Raw genomic sequence first — 16,848 nt, forward strand, 5'->3', positions numbered from 1 at the left:
TGGCAATGTGGTCGTCGTCGTGGTCGTTGTCGGTGGTTCAGTGGCGGGTGTCACCGGAGGTCCATAGTGCGACGGAGGGTAAACGGGCGGCGGATACGGCCCTTCCCGTTTGACCACCGATTTGCCCAGGAAGCGTCGAAGCAGCGGATCCTGCTGGCGGACGTGCTCCAGTTTGGCGTGCGCTTGCCGATTGTGATCATGCTTTTCCTGGTCGGGCCCGAAGAAGTGATCACCACCGTGGTCCAGCTTGTCTCCGGACTCATTTTCGACGTGGCCCTTTGTGGATACTTCGTGGGCAGCATTTCCCGTCGGTGAGCCAAAGTTGACCAATGCCAGCTGATCGACCGGCACCGTTTGCCCCGGCAGTTTGGCCGCGGCCGAAAGATCGGCGCAGAGGGCTCCAACGAGCAGGGCAGCCAGATGTAGTATCCCCTGCAAGAAGCGCAAACTCCCGGGCGTTGATCAGTCACAAACAATTAGAGAGCCAGCGGACCAGACAGTGCTTACCATTGTGAGGATGATACGTGTTTGGGTGCGCACCGAGAGCAGATTTTTATACTTATAGGTCACGTAGCGACCTTGCCGGAAATTGGGGAGGGAGAGGGAGCATAGAACAACCGGTGCCCCAAACACGGGGGTCGTGTTGTGCAAGGTGCATCGGCGAAGCGGATCTGCCGGAGGGCTTTCGGACGACAAGTGGAAACACGTTTTCTCGCTTTGCTTGGATCACTCGATGAAAATCGCATCTTTATTAAAATACTGGGCTGGGTAACGCGGAAGCCGAGCCGAATGTGTGCGGGTCCTTCCGTGCGATCGTACCTCACAAACAAGCCTTACTCGTTGTACCGCGAATGCGGACAGCGCGCTTCAGTGCTCGTACAGTACCGCCATGAGCTGTCGTCGTAGTGTCTACGATCGACCACAGTGCGGCATTCTCCGTAACGGAAGTTCATTTCTTGTACTGGTTTTGTGTTAAAATTTACGACTTACGACATAGCGGGCCGCTTGTCAGCGTAGCGCATGAACGGAAATGAAGATCTATTGCCGGAGAAATGGCATACGAGCCAGCGTGTGTCCCTGATGCTTGAGGTGGATGAACAGGAGTTTTAAAGCAAAGCGGCGGATCACATTAGTGCACTGGTTTTGTGATCGGATGAACACTGGATTCTTTATGCTGAATGCCAACTGCTCCTCACACAGTGGTCTTCTTTCGGGTTATATGGCAATTAGTTTTCTCATTAACTTGGGAATACACTATTGGGGACGCCACACCACTTCTCTATAAATACTACCGCTACCAGCAACCGATCCGATGTGGGTAGCACTTGTTTGTGTTTGATTCTAAAACTTAGGTTATACTCTAAGGCTTAAGATTATGGCAATTTGCAAAAACATTCGGCATATCGTACACATGGTGCCGGGTCGTGGCGGTCGGACGAATGCGATCTACGAGGACACGCTACGAGCGGAGATTTGCATCGGATAGGGGAAAAGAATCTAAAAATGGTCAAATACCATTTTCAGTCTATTCGGGCGATCTTTTCAAGGCTATGGTGGCAGGAGAATGGGCTCCATTTTCGGGGGAATAATTGCCACCACTCGGCGCAATTGGTAGTTCCTGTCCTAGTTAGGGCCCAAAGCGGTCGAAGGTCCATTAATATTGTTGCTTTTTGTCCTCCTCATCACATACACTCAATTGCACGTCTCACATCGCACCTAAGGTTAGATGGTGCCAAATGATTGTTGCACGAATTACTTTTGGAACTGACGCAATTCGGGGACAGCAAAAAAAAACCCAACTAGAAAACAGCATAATGCAATCAATCTCAGCCCCACTTTGCACCACCAAAAGCACCTTTAAACGCTGCCCACTGCCACACGACCGCGCAATCGATCAAACGGAATTGCTTGCCGGGGGTCAGATTAATGGTCAAATGGTAAACGACTGCCAACGCGTAACGAAAATTGAACGATCGCATCGCCTTCAACCGCTGCAAAGTATGGCCGGTGGTTGATTTAAATTTGAAATAAAGTCACTGCCCGTGTCACGGTGCGTAGGCATTCCAAGATCGCACCGACCCGACCGCCGACTGCTAAAACCGAGCGCACCGAGCTATTCGATTCGGGGAGGTTGTTGCTGGTTAACTGAAATCCGTGCTAGGCTGGTCGGTTCTGAGGGAGGCGAAAAAGCGAGGATCACCCGAGGGCCTGCCGTTACCGTTCCTCTGATCTGATTTTGAAGCTACGAAGCAGAGTGTTAAATGGGAAATAAATAATTAAACCGTTTCGACGACATGTTCAGTTGCTAGGGAAGAGGTGGAGAAAGATGAGTCAGCTAAGCTGTGTGGCGGTGGACAGGAGTCTGGTGTCCTTCCTCGGTCGGTCCTACGCTTCGCCCGGTCTCGGATCGTAGGGCGTCGCATTGAAGCCCACGAATCGGTTGTTCTTCCGGTGTACGAATCCCTTCTCGGGGACGGTGTTGTAGTAAACGACGCGCCGTATACCGAACGGATCGATGTACCCGAACGAACCATCGCGAGTGTCCGAGCCCGAGTGGCGCTCCTCGTGGTACTGCCGGGGCAAATAGTACCGGAAACCATCGTTCGTCACGGCCACCCCGTCGTACGGATGGGATTCGGTGTCCGCCCGGCGGATCGGGTCCACGGTGTACCGGCTGTTGTACCGATCGTACCGGTTCACCGGTGGTTCGATCAGATCACGATTGAAGTCTCCGTAGCCATCGAGCAGGTTGTTATCCGAGGGCCCGAGCTGGTGCTGCTTGAGGCTGATAGCGACCGGAGTGGAACTTTCGACGTAGGGCCGCGACGAGCTGATGACGATCGGTTCGTCCGGTCGTCGTTGCGGTTGATTGGGTCTTCGTCGACGGTGCGGTGGTGAGTATGTTGTGGCCGCAATGTGACCACTGCGGTACAGCACCAGCGGAGGTAGATGAGCTTCGGAACCGTCACGCAGCGGGGACGGTGTGGACGACGGTGCGTAGACCGCGATCGGTGCCGATGACAGGTCGTTCCCGGGAAGTGGGGCGTAGGTGGATGATGGAACGTAGATGTCGAGTGGTGGTGGTCTTGGCGTTGCGGTAGGATAATACTGGCCGGCTGAAGGCGATGGAGGCAGATGGTTTGAAGCGATCGGCTCGGAGTGAGGACGTACGTAGACGGCGTGCAAGGAGGGTGTGACGTGGTGCAGAGAGATCGGAGCGGGTGTCGCGGGACCAACGGCGACCGGTTGAATGGGTGTTCGATGCTGGGGAGGAGCTGGTGGAGGTGGCGCAGGAGGCTCGTAGGATGGATCCGATGGCACCAGGACACCCGAGTCTGCCGGCTTAGTTTTGGCCACCTTTATCGCATCCTAACCGGAAAGAGGGAAGTGAGTGATCGTTTTAAGACAAGTGAACAGTCCCAAAGACGAACCTGTATCGGGCGATCTCGCCCGACGTAGACGGTTTTCGATTTCAGAATCCGATAGCCCTTATGGTCCGCGATGTAGTCGTTCTGCCGGAGGTAGCCCGATGCGTCAATCCAGGCATCCGTTCCTGGTGTCGAAACAAGACGGTAGACGTTAGCGGCGTTGTTGGCGAGCCGACTCGAACCGCATACTGACCTATCACCGTGCCATCCTGCAACCGTTTCTCCTTGCGGAACTGGCCGTTGTCCGTTTGGTAGCGGAAGTAGCGCTCAGGACCCTCATCCGTCTGTATGTGGTACTGGTTGCTGTCGGGCGAGCCCCAAGAAGCGCTGACACAGCGAAGGCAGACCTGCAACGAGTGAGAGCCGAAAACGGCCACCGAACCGTTAGAATGATTTATGAAACTTTCTGCCCCGAGTTTTGGAGTTGCTGTGGGCGGAATGGAAAAGCAGCAGCAGTCCGAAAATGCGAACCAGTTCTGTAGCTCATTGACCGAATTGGACTTCAAAGGACTCTTGAGTTGGCGTGCTTCACGGACTGGACGCTTAGGTTGATTTGAAGTGGCGAATGCAAATCGGATGACCTCGCGGTGCTTTGATGGTCAGACATGGGTCACACCGAGAGGGCAGTCATTTTTAGGTTCTTCCACGCCTCGAAGCGCACGATAGGAATCTGGGGGAAAGGAGTGCGGATTTTGCCGCCTTTTAGAGTCAGCTGTCTGGACTCCCGGTTTGTCCATTGCGTGGGCACTCTTGAGTAAGTGTAAGTGCCGCCGGCCCTGTATGCCAAACGACCACCGGTCCAAGATCCAGTGCTACGGTAGCTCATTAATGGATTGGTTGGTCACTTGCTGGTCTGTAACACCGACGACCTCGTCTGTGGCCAACCATCTGGACTGGTCGTCGTAAATTCTCGGTCCAGCAAGGTTGGGGTCTAACGAACGGACGCGTATTTTAACGGGAAAGATTTGCCGTGGGAGCAAAAACAGACCGTAACACGTCGGACAATTCCAGGCCGGTCGGGTATGACCGTGTTTGGAAGCTTGGTCTATTGGTTGGCGTTAAGTAGGGTCGGGTTTAAGTTGCAATTCGCAGCCCCACGTACAGAATGGGCCGCAGGAGACCAGAACTCGCTGGTGTTCGATTCGTCACATCCGTATAATGAATATTTAAGAATACTGCCAGCGATGAAGTAATCCAGCTTCACGTACAGCCTGCGGGAATTGGTTTGATTCATGATTTGTATCCAAGATCTTTTATTTATTTTTGCAATCATAAAAAAAACATTAAGAGATTGTTGAGTTTCAGATGCATTATTGTTTAACTGCTAGCGCTATAAAGAAGCTGTAAAAATAGTGCGAATTGGAAGGTATCAGCGGACGATTTGTGCGGCACCGATGATTCAATCGCTTATCGTCCAACAAATTGTGCTCCTCGCTAACCAGCCAGGCTAGGCTTGGGGTGATAATCGGGATGACGGGCCGTTACCGACAGATAATGTAGCACGGCCACTTTCCTCCGCGAGGCACCTCAAATAAACCGGTCATCTACTTTACCTTCTCGCCATTGCAAGTTACGTGGCTCGTGGCTTGGGTGTAATGAAAGGGAACCGCGACAGAAAGCGAGCGGATAGATCAATGGACGAATTAATCTCACAATCTATCGTGTGCTCTCGAGCCTAGGGCCGAGGTGTTCAACATTTCACCGCTACATAATCGTCCGCAGCCTGCCAGCTATCGCCGTACGGTCTATTTGGCTCCGAACGTCAGGTTGACATCATATTTGCTCGTTTCGAACACATCGTACGGTGTGAGATCCTTTGGAATGGGCCAAATGCGGTCACGGAAGCTGGCTACGTTCGGTAGCTTCCCGTAGAACGCCGCGTACTCCGGCACGGTAAACAGGCAGCTCAGCCCCAGCAAATACTCCAGCACGCTTATGTCCGGTGTGTGCTCTTCGTAGTTTTCGTCCAAATAGAGCGACTTGAAGGCGGATCCTGAAACAGGAGGAGGACGACCGGTTGATGATGGGTTCCAGAAACTGGGAAAGGTATGGACTTGCTTTCATCGAGCTCCTCTTCGCGGACCATCTTGCACAGTGCGTACACTTTCACCATGAACGCGTTGATGGTGTTCTGTACCAGCGCGGGATCCTTGTGGTCGAGCTCGGTTCGCGGCAGCTCGTTCAGGTAGTCCGATACGCGCCACACGAGCTTGCGGAAGAACCGCTGGTTGATGTTGTTGTAGACCAGGACGACGCGGCTGTCGTCGAACAGATCGCTCGTCACCAGCTGCTGCATGTACTCGCCAATCGTCTCCTCGGCACTCTCGATCATGTGCACCGTGTAGCCGTCGAAGTTGATCATCAGCCCGAACAGTTTGATCTCGTTCGTCGTGGTCTCCTGTATGTCTTTGATCAGCTTCAGGAACCGATCGCGCAGTGTCATCCCGGTCACTTTCGGGTGCCGACCGACGTACACGATCCGCTGGAAGTAGCTCTTCCGGCCGGCGCACAGCATATTGTCCTTCACGTGGTCCGCCAGCGTCCGGCGGTTCTGGAACGAGGGCAGTGCTAGGTCTTCCGATTTTTGCATAAAGTACGGCAGCGGTTTCTTTTTCTTGTCCGGCGTGCGGCCCGTCGATGGAGTGGACATGACTGGTGGCTGATTCACTGGCACTAAAGAACACTAGTATATTTAGGTAAGAACTTCGATCCGGAAGGGTTCCAGTGCGAGCTCGAATTGATCCGAAACAGTCCTGGTTTGACAGCGACGCTCTTTCCAGCGCAGTAAACACTTCGCGGCTCGTTGCCATGGCGGCTGGCGGCGAATTTCCTCGCTCCGAACCCTACTGAAGGGTTGCTATGGAAACACTCGATGGTATGCGCGCTACTGCTACTGCAGTAAACCTGCCCATTTCCTGTGGGGCCAAAAGGAGGAACCATGTGGGGGCCTATTGACGTAATGCTTGCGGCACTTCAGCGCTATGGAAGGTCTCAATTAAAACGCAGAATTATACAAGCCACATTAGCGGGTGCGCTGCACACAGCTAGAGGAAGCTACGACCGGGACACCATAGGAATGGGCGACGAACTTCAACCCACCGACGACGGTACATCTTCTGACTCATAGACGAGGTGAATTCTGCATCTTCGCCATTTGTGTTGTTTTTTTGGCACGTGCGAATGCGAACAAATTACACACCGGCGGGCGGACGGGCGGTTGGCCCGCCCATTGTTTGTGGTTAGCAAACACATGTGAAACACAATTTGTAGCTGTTGCCACGCACAGTTGGGTCCGATGTCAATTGTCTCGCGGTGCGGCACGCCAACCTTGACGGCGGCGAAAGCCGGCAAATGCAATTGTGGTCGCCGAGCTAATTCGATTAAACCCATCTGCGGTCCAAGGTGGCCATCGGTGAGTGAGTTGAATGAAGAGAGTTTGTTTGCCACCTTAAGTCGAAGATGGCTTGACCGGCGCCTGGAGCGTACAATTAAAGTAGCCTGTGATTTGCACTGTTCAGTAATGTCTGCCGCGAAACGAAAGTGCGGCGAGCCTTCAATTACTGGGTGAGTGCACATTGCTCAATACGTTTGGTACCGTTCTAATGCTTCTCTAATTATTCTTGCAGGCCGATGCCACATGCTAAGCTGTTAGATTCCGAAAGAAAGGCTGCCGCACCATAAACCGCGTCGATAAATGCACGATCCTTAATAGTCGATCAATCATCGCAACAGCAACCCCCTAATATGATGGTGCGGCGCGTTGATTGCATATCTGTCGGCCGACATGCCAACGTGGCTTATGATGGAACGCGTTCGAATGCAGTCTCGTTGCAAAGTTGGCGCAAAGTGCATGCAACGGTAAGAAATATGAAACGGCACCATCGCTTTATGAATATTCAAGAACCGATTAATGTTTGCCTTTTTCTAGTTGCTCACTTCGTTTTCGGTTCCGGAACTACGAACGGCAACAGTACCGTTCCTCCTACACACGATGGCGCCTACCGGTAACAATTAACAGACCCACGCACGGTCTGTTCCTACGCCCCTACGGGCAAATAGTGAGTGTTGTTTCGCCGAGCAGGATTGCACCGAGAAGGAAGCAATCGCAAGCCATGGTCTAGGATGGATCGACCGTCGGTTGACTTTGGCCTTTCGGTTGCACCGAACTGTAGTGCGCCGGTTAACAGGTTTTCCTTTCCTCCTCCTCCGAAGCACAGTTCAACGCATCCCAGAAGAAAGTGGGGCCATGTTTTCACTTTCCGCCGTGCCGGCCGTCGCATAAACTATGCACCGTTGGCTTTTCGCCGTCGTCACGACAATCGGAACCGACCGCGTGCGAGGACGGATGATCAGATAAGATGCAGCGCCGTTCAGTCGTTGCCATTTGAATATTCCCATCGCTTGCACGTGCCACCGTGAGGTACTCCAGCAAGATTAGTGGGCCCCCCTCGTGTTGGGTGGTAGCTTTCGACCGAAAACTCGCCTGCCTATCCCCTCGCAGGGAAACTCCGGGAAAACGGAACGGAAACGAACAGACGACACTCGATGATGACGCTTGCCACTGTGCAGTCAAGTGCAAGAGCATCTCCTTGACTTGGCATTGCCAGCACACTCCGGTTCCCAGGTTCGTCAGCTAAGTGCCAGACCGCCTGGAGGTCCTGGCGAGGCGTGTGGTGTTGACAGTGAAAGTTTTGCGCACGATTAAGGCACCCAGGCTGGGTTGAGCAAAAAACCCGAAACCCAACAAAAAACAAGTTTAAGGCGGACCAGCCAGCTCGATCATGGTGATCCGTCCGTGTCTGTAGGACCGGATCCGGTGCAGAAAATGGCTATGCAACATAACTCCCCCGGCAGGGGCGGAAGGATAAGACAACTCGTTTGGATGTCACTCACCGAAAAGGCCAAAAGGTTCCACCGAACGGGGTGCGAAAACAGGAACTTAACTGCGCTGCCGGTAAGCGTGGCCCGATCGTTACGGACATTACGGTGGCGTGGTCACCGAGTTTCGTCGGTAAATATTACAACATCACCATCGAGCGCCATCATCATCATCATTCCGATTGCATCAAACGCGGCGCGATCCGATGATCCGGTTTTCTGACGCAGCCTCTGCCGTGGTCACTTCCGAACACAGGCACATAGGTGGAACGATTTCTGCTTCCTGCTATCCGCACTGGCTCGGTGGTGCGTAGTGTGTAATCAATTTTCTGCTGCGTTCGGTTTTTTCCGGTCATGGAAATGCGCGTGCGCCTTTTTTTCCGGGCCGAATCGAAGTATAGGTATTATTTTTTCACCTCTACTGTAGCGTGGTGTAAAGCGTGGCGCCTTGTAATACTACACCCGTCCGTCTCCAGCATTTAACTCCAATTAGCGTGGACCGAATTACCATGGCCAGGATCGATAATTCACTTCAAACGTCTCAACCTTTTTCTGTTCTGCTGTGGGCTTCCCTTTTTTGCCAGATCGCCTTAAAAAGACCAACCTTCTTGGAAGGTCCGACTCTCGGCCAGAGGTGTGCTCAGGATGCAGGGAGCAAAAATCAAAGGCGTCCAAATTGCCCTGAAATGCTCCCAAAAACCTTCGTCTGGGTCCTTTCTCTTTTTTCTGTGTTCAAAATGAATCAGAACACGGCGGCTGCGTGAAGGTGCGAAAATTGCAGCATGATTGATCGGACGTCGGATCGCGTTAATGGAGTGCGATAGTTGTTGTTTTTTTTTCTGGGTGCGACCACCGGCCAGCTAACACTGCCAGCGGGCGCGACGATTGACTGACCATTAAACTCCGCTCGATTAGGGGTTCGGTTTGGCCGCGTGGCGTGAGTTATCCGATCGTGATGCGATCGCGTGTTTCGATCGAGTTTTGGGTGCTCCGGAATGAATTGGAATGTGTGTCGGTTCGAACGGATCCGCTCAGATGTGTGGGAACCACCCCAAGTTAATTGGTTCAAGGTTCAGTCGAGGCGTATTTTTTTCTTCAATTTTCTAAATAAACATTTAATCAGCTAGACAAACAGAAAATGGCGCGTTGGGTTGGGCCCATTACACAATTCTACGTTCCGCGCGCACTAAGGTCAGCGGCGATCGGACGGACCGGCTCCGTTGTCGTGGGCTTACCGGATGACTTTGACTTTGGCATCGCGGGGCGGATGGAGAGCTGTAGATCCGAATTCCGATTGCTTCATTATATCCGTTTTGGTGAAGGTTATTAATTTTTAACGACGAGAGATTGAATTGGAGCACATAAAGTTCGCTGAAGGTTGCGGATTAGTTGTCAAGTACGCCCGCTAATCCTTAACTTATTTTTGATTTCTTCTTTCAGATGGTGTCTCTCTATTTGGAGGGCTGACGTGTATGAGGAATTAGAATGTACGACAAGACTTTGCGAGCCGCACTCAATGTGACCTACGCAACACGATGTAAAACATCGACTGGGGAATGTTATCCCATTTTTTAATGCCTCTGCTGCAGGCTGGCTGTTTACAGAATCGTTGTAACAACCGGTCCCGCCAAGCCCGGACATAAATCACACGCGAAGCGTCGCCGTAGCCCACTTCCGTCTCACAACAAGCATTACACAGGATGCTTCCCCTTTCGGGCGGAAAGATGAAGAAGACTCGTTATGCTGCACCGAACGGTTGCGCGAACGGAAACGGAGCGATCATCGGGGGCAACACGACCCGGTCGCGTCGTCGCGTGCCACTGCGGCCTAGGGCTTCGACCGGTCGCCCTGGGCTCAAACCGGGCGAGTCGAAGAAATGGATCGCGAAAAATTGAAAGCGACCGTGCGCCATGCGAGAATCCGGTAAATGGGAGAGGACACGAAAAACAGAAGGCGCAGCACAATCATCGGCCGGGATCGACATCGTCATGCCTTTTTCGGGCCATTACGTCACAGCGCCGCCGAGCTGTGTTACGGGTCCGACGGTTGTTTGGGTGAGAAAGCATAACTGGACCACGCTGGCGCCGGCGAAGGTTGTGGTGTGCGCAACCGCCGAACCGACCCACCGGGTCGCCCTTAATGCTTGTTATGGTGTGTATCTGTGTGGGAAAGCATAACGACGATCAAATGGGTCTCGGAAACATAAACAAGAAACGACAGTCATCTCAGGAATCATAAACAGAGGTTCGTGAACGCGATCGCGATCGATCGTGCCAGCCCTTGCTGATCTTTGCTGATCCAATGTTTTGCCTTGCAGTTGTCCGCAAAATATCCCGCGTGCTTGTTGTGCAGTTGCAGAGTCCGACCGAGTGGCGTTTGCGAGAGGGTGAACGAGCGCCTCGGGTTCGTCGCTTGGAGCGTGATGGGGAATCGAAGTTATTCGTCTGGGCCCTCGTCGCAGCAGGGAGCGTTCCGGGACGTGAGGAGCGAATCAACCAGCGAATACTCCAAAGCGAAATCGAAAGTATGAGGGTAAGCTCATTAATGAATTGTCGGTTCCTGTGTCCCATTTCTATCTCCTGCAGGCGTGCGTGCATCAATTTTTTGTGAAACAAATTTCGCTCGTCAAACAAACCCAAAATCGATTTGAGTCCTGCTGCGCGGAACACGGGCAGCCAGCCCATTAAGTTGCCCAATTCACACACTCTCGGAAGAGGTTTATGCGGAAATTTGCCAAAATAACCAATTTCGCGTATCTCGAAGGCAGCACATTTTTCGTTAAAAATCATTTCTTGGCCTCCGCTTTTACGCGGCCGCTGGCTGTTATGCAAACGCCCGGCGTCGGTTTGTCTAATCTTTTGGCCTCGCAGCATAGTACGCTCAACGATGGACCGTCCCGAGCACAATCAGTAGCAGGGCGCGCTGACAATGGGGCAAGTGTCACGGACACTTTTGTCCTCTGGTGCGGTGCAAAACAATACTTTTGGGGCGTGCGTTAGTGGTGCACTGCTGCTAGTGACCCACCAGAAGGTCCGACGATCGCCCGCCTCGAAGGGCGATCCGGGAAGCGTTCGGGTGGGAATGTGCCGGCGATTATTCTAATGGTTTTTGTGTATTGTCCAAGGCACCGTGTTTTCGATTGTTCCATTAAAGCCCTTGAATGAGGGTGCTGCTAATGTTTCAACTTTTAGTCACATGCTCGTGCTCTTAAGGGCGGTTAAACTTGACCTGGTTTGCTGTCGCTTAAGCTTAGGCTTTTATTGCAATCTTACTCAGGAAATGTTCATACCTCCCAAAACCCAACCTTATCTAACACTCACCGTAAGGGCGTTTTCGCCGAATGATTGATTTCAACGTAACACCGAAACACTTTACAGGTTATCAACATAATTTTTCGTAAAAAAGGTAGCTTCATATTGCACAATTTTCGCGCCATTACGTCGGCTACCAGAACGGCGGGTCGGTTCAAACATTTGGGGTTTTGGGGGGGTTTCCATTACGCGGAACTCGTGTGTCTCGTGCGAGTCCTAATGGCGGCGGGGTTCAAATTGAACATCCGAAGTAGTGCAAGCGTGTGGCGTGTGCACTCATTACGCGGCCTATCCGGCGCGCGTTGCATGACGTATTGGCGGTGTGGATGACATAAAAGGGGTTCAGTTTGGTGCCGCATGCGCTGGCCAACCGTTTGGCGGCCGGGTGCATTACACAACCCTCCAGGGCTTCCTAGTGGTTGTCCAGGAGCGCATGGCGATTCCCTGGGTTATCCCAGTTGGCAAGAAACACCTCAGAACCGGATGGTCGCCATAAAATGTGGATCGAAAGTGACGGATGGTTCACGAAGTGTTTGTCACGATTTTGGAACAGAGAAAGGTTGACCTTCTCGCGGTACGATGTGGATTAAAAGCGTGCTTGGGGCAGCCGACGAGTGCAACACTGGCGTTCTTTTCGAATCGTCCTTTTCGCATATAACATGCACGACAGCGCCCTTGTAAAGCTAGTTTTTACCCGTTGGCTCACGGTCCCCACCGATGACGTTCCAGTTCTGACGCGAGGCGCGTCATGTAAGAAAACGTGACCAACGTGCGCCATTTTGTGCCCTTTCACCGTTTCACGCGGCTCGCTTGGTCACTCGAAAAAAAAGTCAAAAAACATCTCGAACATCGCACGTATCGCCACGAGAATATTTGCGAATCTGGCGTACGGTGGTCCTGGGTCGGATTCCGGGCAGCCGTTTTGATAGTGAAAGTACTGCGGCATTGGGCATCGTCAGGGTGATCCAGGTCCGCCACGATCTGCCACGGGTTGGTTGCAACAAAGAAGAAAAAATCCCCATTGTTTGCTGCACCGTCCGATATCAATGATGTTAATTATCTGCACGATCCACTTTTGTAGTACATCGAAAGGGCCGCTCCGTTTTCTCAGCCCAGTGGCCCAGTACAGGCTGGTGGAAAATTATCATCGATACTCATTAATTTCAATAAACTTAACGATCGCTTCCCGGCCGCTGCTGCTTCGGCGACGGCGCCGAGCGGTCTGATTATTATTACTATCGCCATTCTAATGGCCGCCTTTTACGATGGCTTTGTCATGCGCCGAATTATGGTCATTTCGTGCAAATGGCCATGGCTTTGTTCGATTTTCTTTCACTTTTTCCGATACCCCTTATCTAGGCGGGCGATCAGCTTCGGTGATCGAAATCGGGTTTCTTTGCTTAGGCCAGTTCCTTGAGAAAAGGGAATTCTGGTTGGTAGTTTGTAGTCAATTTTGTACATTCTGAAACATTCTGGCCACAAACTTGGGAACTGAGCTATGTTTATTTATATCGAGCTGCGCGCCTTATAAGGGGTTTGAACTCGCTCCAAGGAATCGACCGTTCACCCTGAAGGCAGCATTAGCGCCCTGGGTGCCTTTACCACAGCGGGTGTCATTATGTTCGATGCGTGGGTGAAACTAATTTACTTTTGCAGCTAATTTGTCCGCACCGCTTCGTGATCGACCCGAACCGCAAGCTCGTGTAGTGGTGCGGTGTGTGCGGTCCTTATACACGATCCCGTGTCGGACGATCGAATCGGACAGGTTGTGCATATCGAAACGATCGCTCGCGGTAGAAGTTGTTTTTGATCATTTTTTTCCCTCTTCTCTTCGGTTCTCAGAGTGTAACAGCGCCCCAAGGAGGAGTTGTCGGTGACGAAATGCATATTTGATCGAATGGGGCCGGCCGTCAGATGTCGCGGGGCACCGGTGACACCATTCCGTGAGCGAGCAGCAGAATCGAATCGAGATTGATTTGAATTGATCTAAATTCAGTTGCTCGTTGCGCTCGGGAGTCTGATTGGGTGGTTGAAATTGTTTTTATGTAGCATCGGGTTTATGTATTGTCCTTGCTTCACTGTGATCAAAAATCAGTTCACTAGTTGGTGTCTGCGCAACTAAAAATCATTCAGTTGGGCGGTTGATGAAAACCCAAACAAACATCGTTTCTCCCGATACACTCCAGTAGAGTTGGGCACCGGAGTGGAAAAGCATCTGCCGGGCGACAACGAACGGTGATCGTTAGCAAATTATTCGGATGCCCTTGAAAGTGCCTCCCCGGGGGGGAAGTATGAATTTCGACTGCCCGACTAGCCCGACCCAGACGGCCTAGCTGCTCACTCGAGTCCATCAGTGCCCCGTATGATAGTGGCGCACGCATGCAATCCAACCCGGTCCGCAGACGATTCGCGTTTCAAGATCGCAGCATAAACGAACACTCTTCCTTTTGATGGTAAAGCGAGTGGAACACGCGGCTGGTGGACCGCGTCATGTCTTGCGTCATCCGGAGCTCGCATGGGGGAATGGGATTTTCATTTCAAATGGCTTAAGCCTAAGCGTCTAAATTGATTCACGGCTGGAATGATACGCACTGCGCATTGCCTTTCGCTCGGTGATTGCTCGCGCGCGCGCACGAACATAAGGTCGCTGCGCATGGGATTCGATTTGAATGCATTTAAAAATGGAATCGATCATAAATTGATCGCACTTTGGAGAGTACGATCGACCGTTGAGCAATGGATGAGCATTGGCCGTTCTGGTGCCAAACTGTTCAAAAGATTTTACTTCAAGCGAGATGCGAGCGAGTGACGGATATTTGTCGTCATTTTAGGGCGCTTAATCGCGCTTTTAATAAAGATCTTAAAATCAATTTGCCGCATCCGGCAGATGATTGCTTCTACGTGAAACGAACACCTAATGGCCGTGTCTTAGCGCAAGTCGCGAGTCACGAGATACTAAGTGTGATGGGAACAAATTCCTTGCGACGATGATTACTCACTAATTGTGCTGCCGTTGATGACACTAATTACGCGGCCCGGCCTTTGGGGTGGAAAATGGGCTTGGCTCATGAGATCAGGGATTGTCTTTTTTATGTTATCATAAGCAGTAAATTATGGTTTTAATAGTTTAGTAGTTTTGTCCAAAGCACCGCCAGTCATTGATCGCTCAACTTTGTAGTTCCAGAAACGCGCCCCGGCCCCATGAGGTACATTTTGCAACACGTACTTAAAATGTAGACATTTTCCAACCAACCACCCACTGTGGTCTGTTTAACACGAATGTTTCGCCCCCGAACTCACCAGCTGCAGGCCGAACATGAGCAGGAACATGTTGCCCATATTTTCGGTTGATTTCATGCGCCTCGTTGTTCCTCAATGTAAGGCACCGCACCGGATCAATACGGTTCCGGTGCACCGCAATCCACGTTGGGAGGTGTTTGGCTGCGGCCCGGGTGCACTTGCACGTCCTACGGCACCCCGATCGGCAGCCCCCGCGGTGTGTTGATTAATGGTTAATCAGAAGTACTAATCAATCGACAACCACCAAACGCGGCTGGGCTGCTGTTAGCCAGTGTTGTGGGTTGCGACTCGGAACTTCGTTTCGTTTTCGTTCGGTTTATTGGCCTCCCGGCTTGTTTCACGGCCCGTGTTACTGTTTTGCGCGGAAATTGCGGTCACTCGCGGAGAGGTGTACCTTATCACCGGCTGACGGTTGGGCACCACCGTAACATCGTTGCACTCTGCCGAGCCCCGGAAGGCGGGCACTCGAAGCTGGGCACTAAATACACCTGGAAAAAAGTAAGCTTCAAATTCACCAACTCCATACGAACAGATTTTCGCACGATCACACGGGCACTTCGGTTTTTCGATTCCCTCACTTTCTTCGTCCGGTCGCGTGGTGGTCTGTTCGCTGGCTTCTTTTCCCAAACCCGGTGGCATCACCGGCGGGGTGCTTTTATGATATTTTCATAACCACCTGTCGCCGCAAAGTGTCCGGCGTGTTTGGTTGGCCGTCGGCCAAACGCTGGACCGGCAGCAGCAGTCTGGTTCTCGTTCACTTTTGTTGTCGGAATAATTAAATCATATAACACGGCTGTGGTGGCCGATAGAAGAGAGTAACAAGCAAACGGCCCGTGCCGTTGGGGCTGATTAGTTGATTAGCCGAAGGCTTGAGTGCCGCCCGTGGACAATATTCTTACGTCACCGATCTTATGATCTTACGGCGGTGACAGGGAGGTGCTTCCTGCCGCGGTGAAACACATTTTCCATAGACCCACTTCGTGACCGACGATGTCGTCCGACCTATCGGATGCTCTGGCGTTGCATCGAAGCAATGTTTGCCACCAGAAAGATCATGCTTCCGCCGATTGGCCACGGGTCGGTTGTTATCTTCATTAGCGCATTACCGGTGCGGAGATTGAGACTTTCCTCTTGCGACGAGGCACAACGAGAGAGAGAGAGACAGCTGCAAAACCTCCCCTTCAGCTTGGTTCGCGCTCGAGGAAAACTATGTGTCCACCATTCCGAGTTTATATTGATAGTAATTAATTAATTAATTGAATAATAACTAAAAATTTCCCAACAAATAACACTTCTTACGCGGCACTTTGTTTCAGAGGGAGCGCTTCCTTGTAGAGGCGCGAAACGCGATCGCGAACCGCGGCGATCGACTATGCACGATCACGAGAAGCTCGCGCGTCGAGTGAAAAGCGTACCGTACCGAGTGCTAGCCAAAGCACCACTGACCCCAACGGCTGCGCGGCTTTTCCAACTGATTTGACTCGCCACGCCATCGCCGCCGAGCGAGAGAGAGAACGGCACCTCGGAAATTCGCGGACGTTCGTCGCCTTCGCCGTTGCTGTCTCGCACCCTTTCGTCGTCCGTGGCAACGGCGCCCGAGACTTGACTCAGAGAGCCTGCACGGCTGAGAGTGAGTTACGGGATTTGTAGTGCGCGCGTGCCTATACTAGACCACTCAGCCGATTACTACAGCGCGCGTGGAACAATAACAACAGTCCCAGCAAACAAAGGGAGGATCACAATGCGGTGCGATCGAATTCTTCGCACCCGTGGGTGGGAAGGAACAACTTTTCAAACGCAACGCCATGACAAAAACTGACTTCGAAAAATGGTGGCAGAAAAATGGTTTGGCCGAAATGATTGATCGGCTCGACTCCGGGCGGCTCCGTTCTGATCGGCGTGGCGGCGTATGTTCTGCATACGCAAGTGAA

At 52.1% G+C, this 16,848-nt stretch overlaps 2 protein-coding genes across 3 annotated transcripts; both read right to left on the minus strand.

The window, feature by feature from the left end:
• Positions 1–733: 733 nt before the first annotated feature.
• On the minus strand, positions 734–16,339 carry LOC131207270 (bromodomain-containing protein 4). Of its 2 annotated transcripts, none has more exons than XM_058199884.1 (5): positions 16,217–16,339; positions 14,918–15,405; positions 3,622–3,775; positions 3,432–3,553; positions 734–3,369 (listed from the first exon to the last, which is right to left on the minus strand). In XM_058199884.1, the coding sequence occupies exons 2-5, from the start codon at positions 14,972–14,974 to the stop codon at positions 2,386–2,388; spliced, it is 1,317 nt and encodes a 438-aa protein (XP_058055867.1). In that variant the 5' UTR covers positions 14,975–15,405; positions 16,217–16,339; the 3' UTR covers positions 734–2,385. The 2 variants fall into 2 exon arrangements, with proteins under 2 accessions (XP_058055867.1, XP_058055874.1); XM_058199891.1 differs by having other exon boundaries at positions 14,918–15,395; positions 16,217–16,314.
• LOC131207287 (uncharacterized) lies at positions 5,174–6,078 on the minus strand. The gene is made up of 2 exons (XM_058199901.1): positions 5,487–6,078; positions 5,174–5,421 (listed from the first exon to the last, which is right to left on the minus strand). The coding sequence occupies exons 1-2, from the start codon at positions 6,076–6,078 to the stop codon at positions 5,174–5,176; spliced, it is 840 nt and encodes a 279-aa protein (XP_058055884.1).
• Positions 16,340–16,848: the final 509 nt, after the last annotated feature.

Source organism: Anopheles bellator, chromosome 1, assembly GCF_943735745.2.
Source record: "Anopheles bellator chromosome 1, idAnoBellAS_SP24_06.2, whole genome shotgun sequence".
In the NCBI taxonomy this organism is placed as follows: Eukaryota; Metazoa; Arthropoda; class Insecta; order Diptera; family Culicidae; genus Anopheles; species Anopheles bellator.

Bases quoted from the DNA above. Each gene is read 5' to 3' on its own strand.
- LOC131207270 (XM_058199884.1), bottom strand. From the start codon at position 14,974: ATGAAATCAACCGAAAATATGGGCAACATGTTCCTGCTCATGTTCGGC. The intron at 3,554-3,621 runs GTCAGTATGCGG...TTTCGACACCAG, and splicing joins GCAGGATGGCACGGTGATAG to GAACGGATGCCTGGATTGAC. The intron at 3,370-3,431 runs GTTCGTCTTTGG...CTTTCCGGTTAG, and splicing joins GGCGAGATCGCCCGATACAG to GATGCGATAAAGGTGGCCAA.
- LOC131207287 (XM_058199901.1), bottom strand. From the start codon at position 6,078: ATGTCCACTCCATCGACGGGCCGCACGCCGGACAAGAAAAAGAAACCG. The intron at 5,422-5,486 runs GCAAGTCCATAC...CTCCTGTTTCAG, and splicing joins CGAAGAGGAGCTCGATGAAA to GATCCGCCTTCAAGTCGCTC.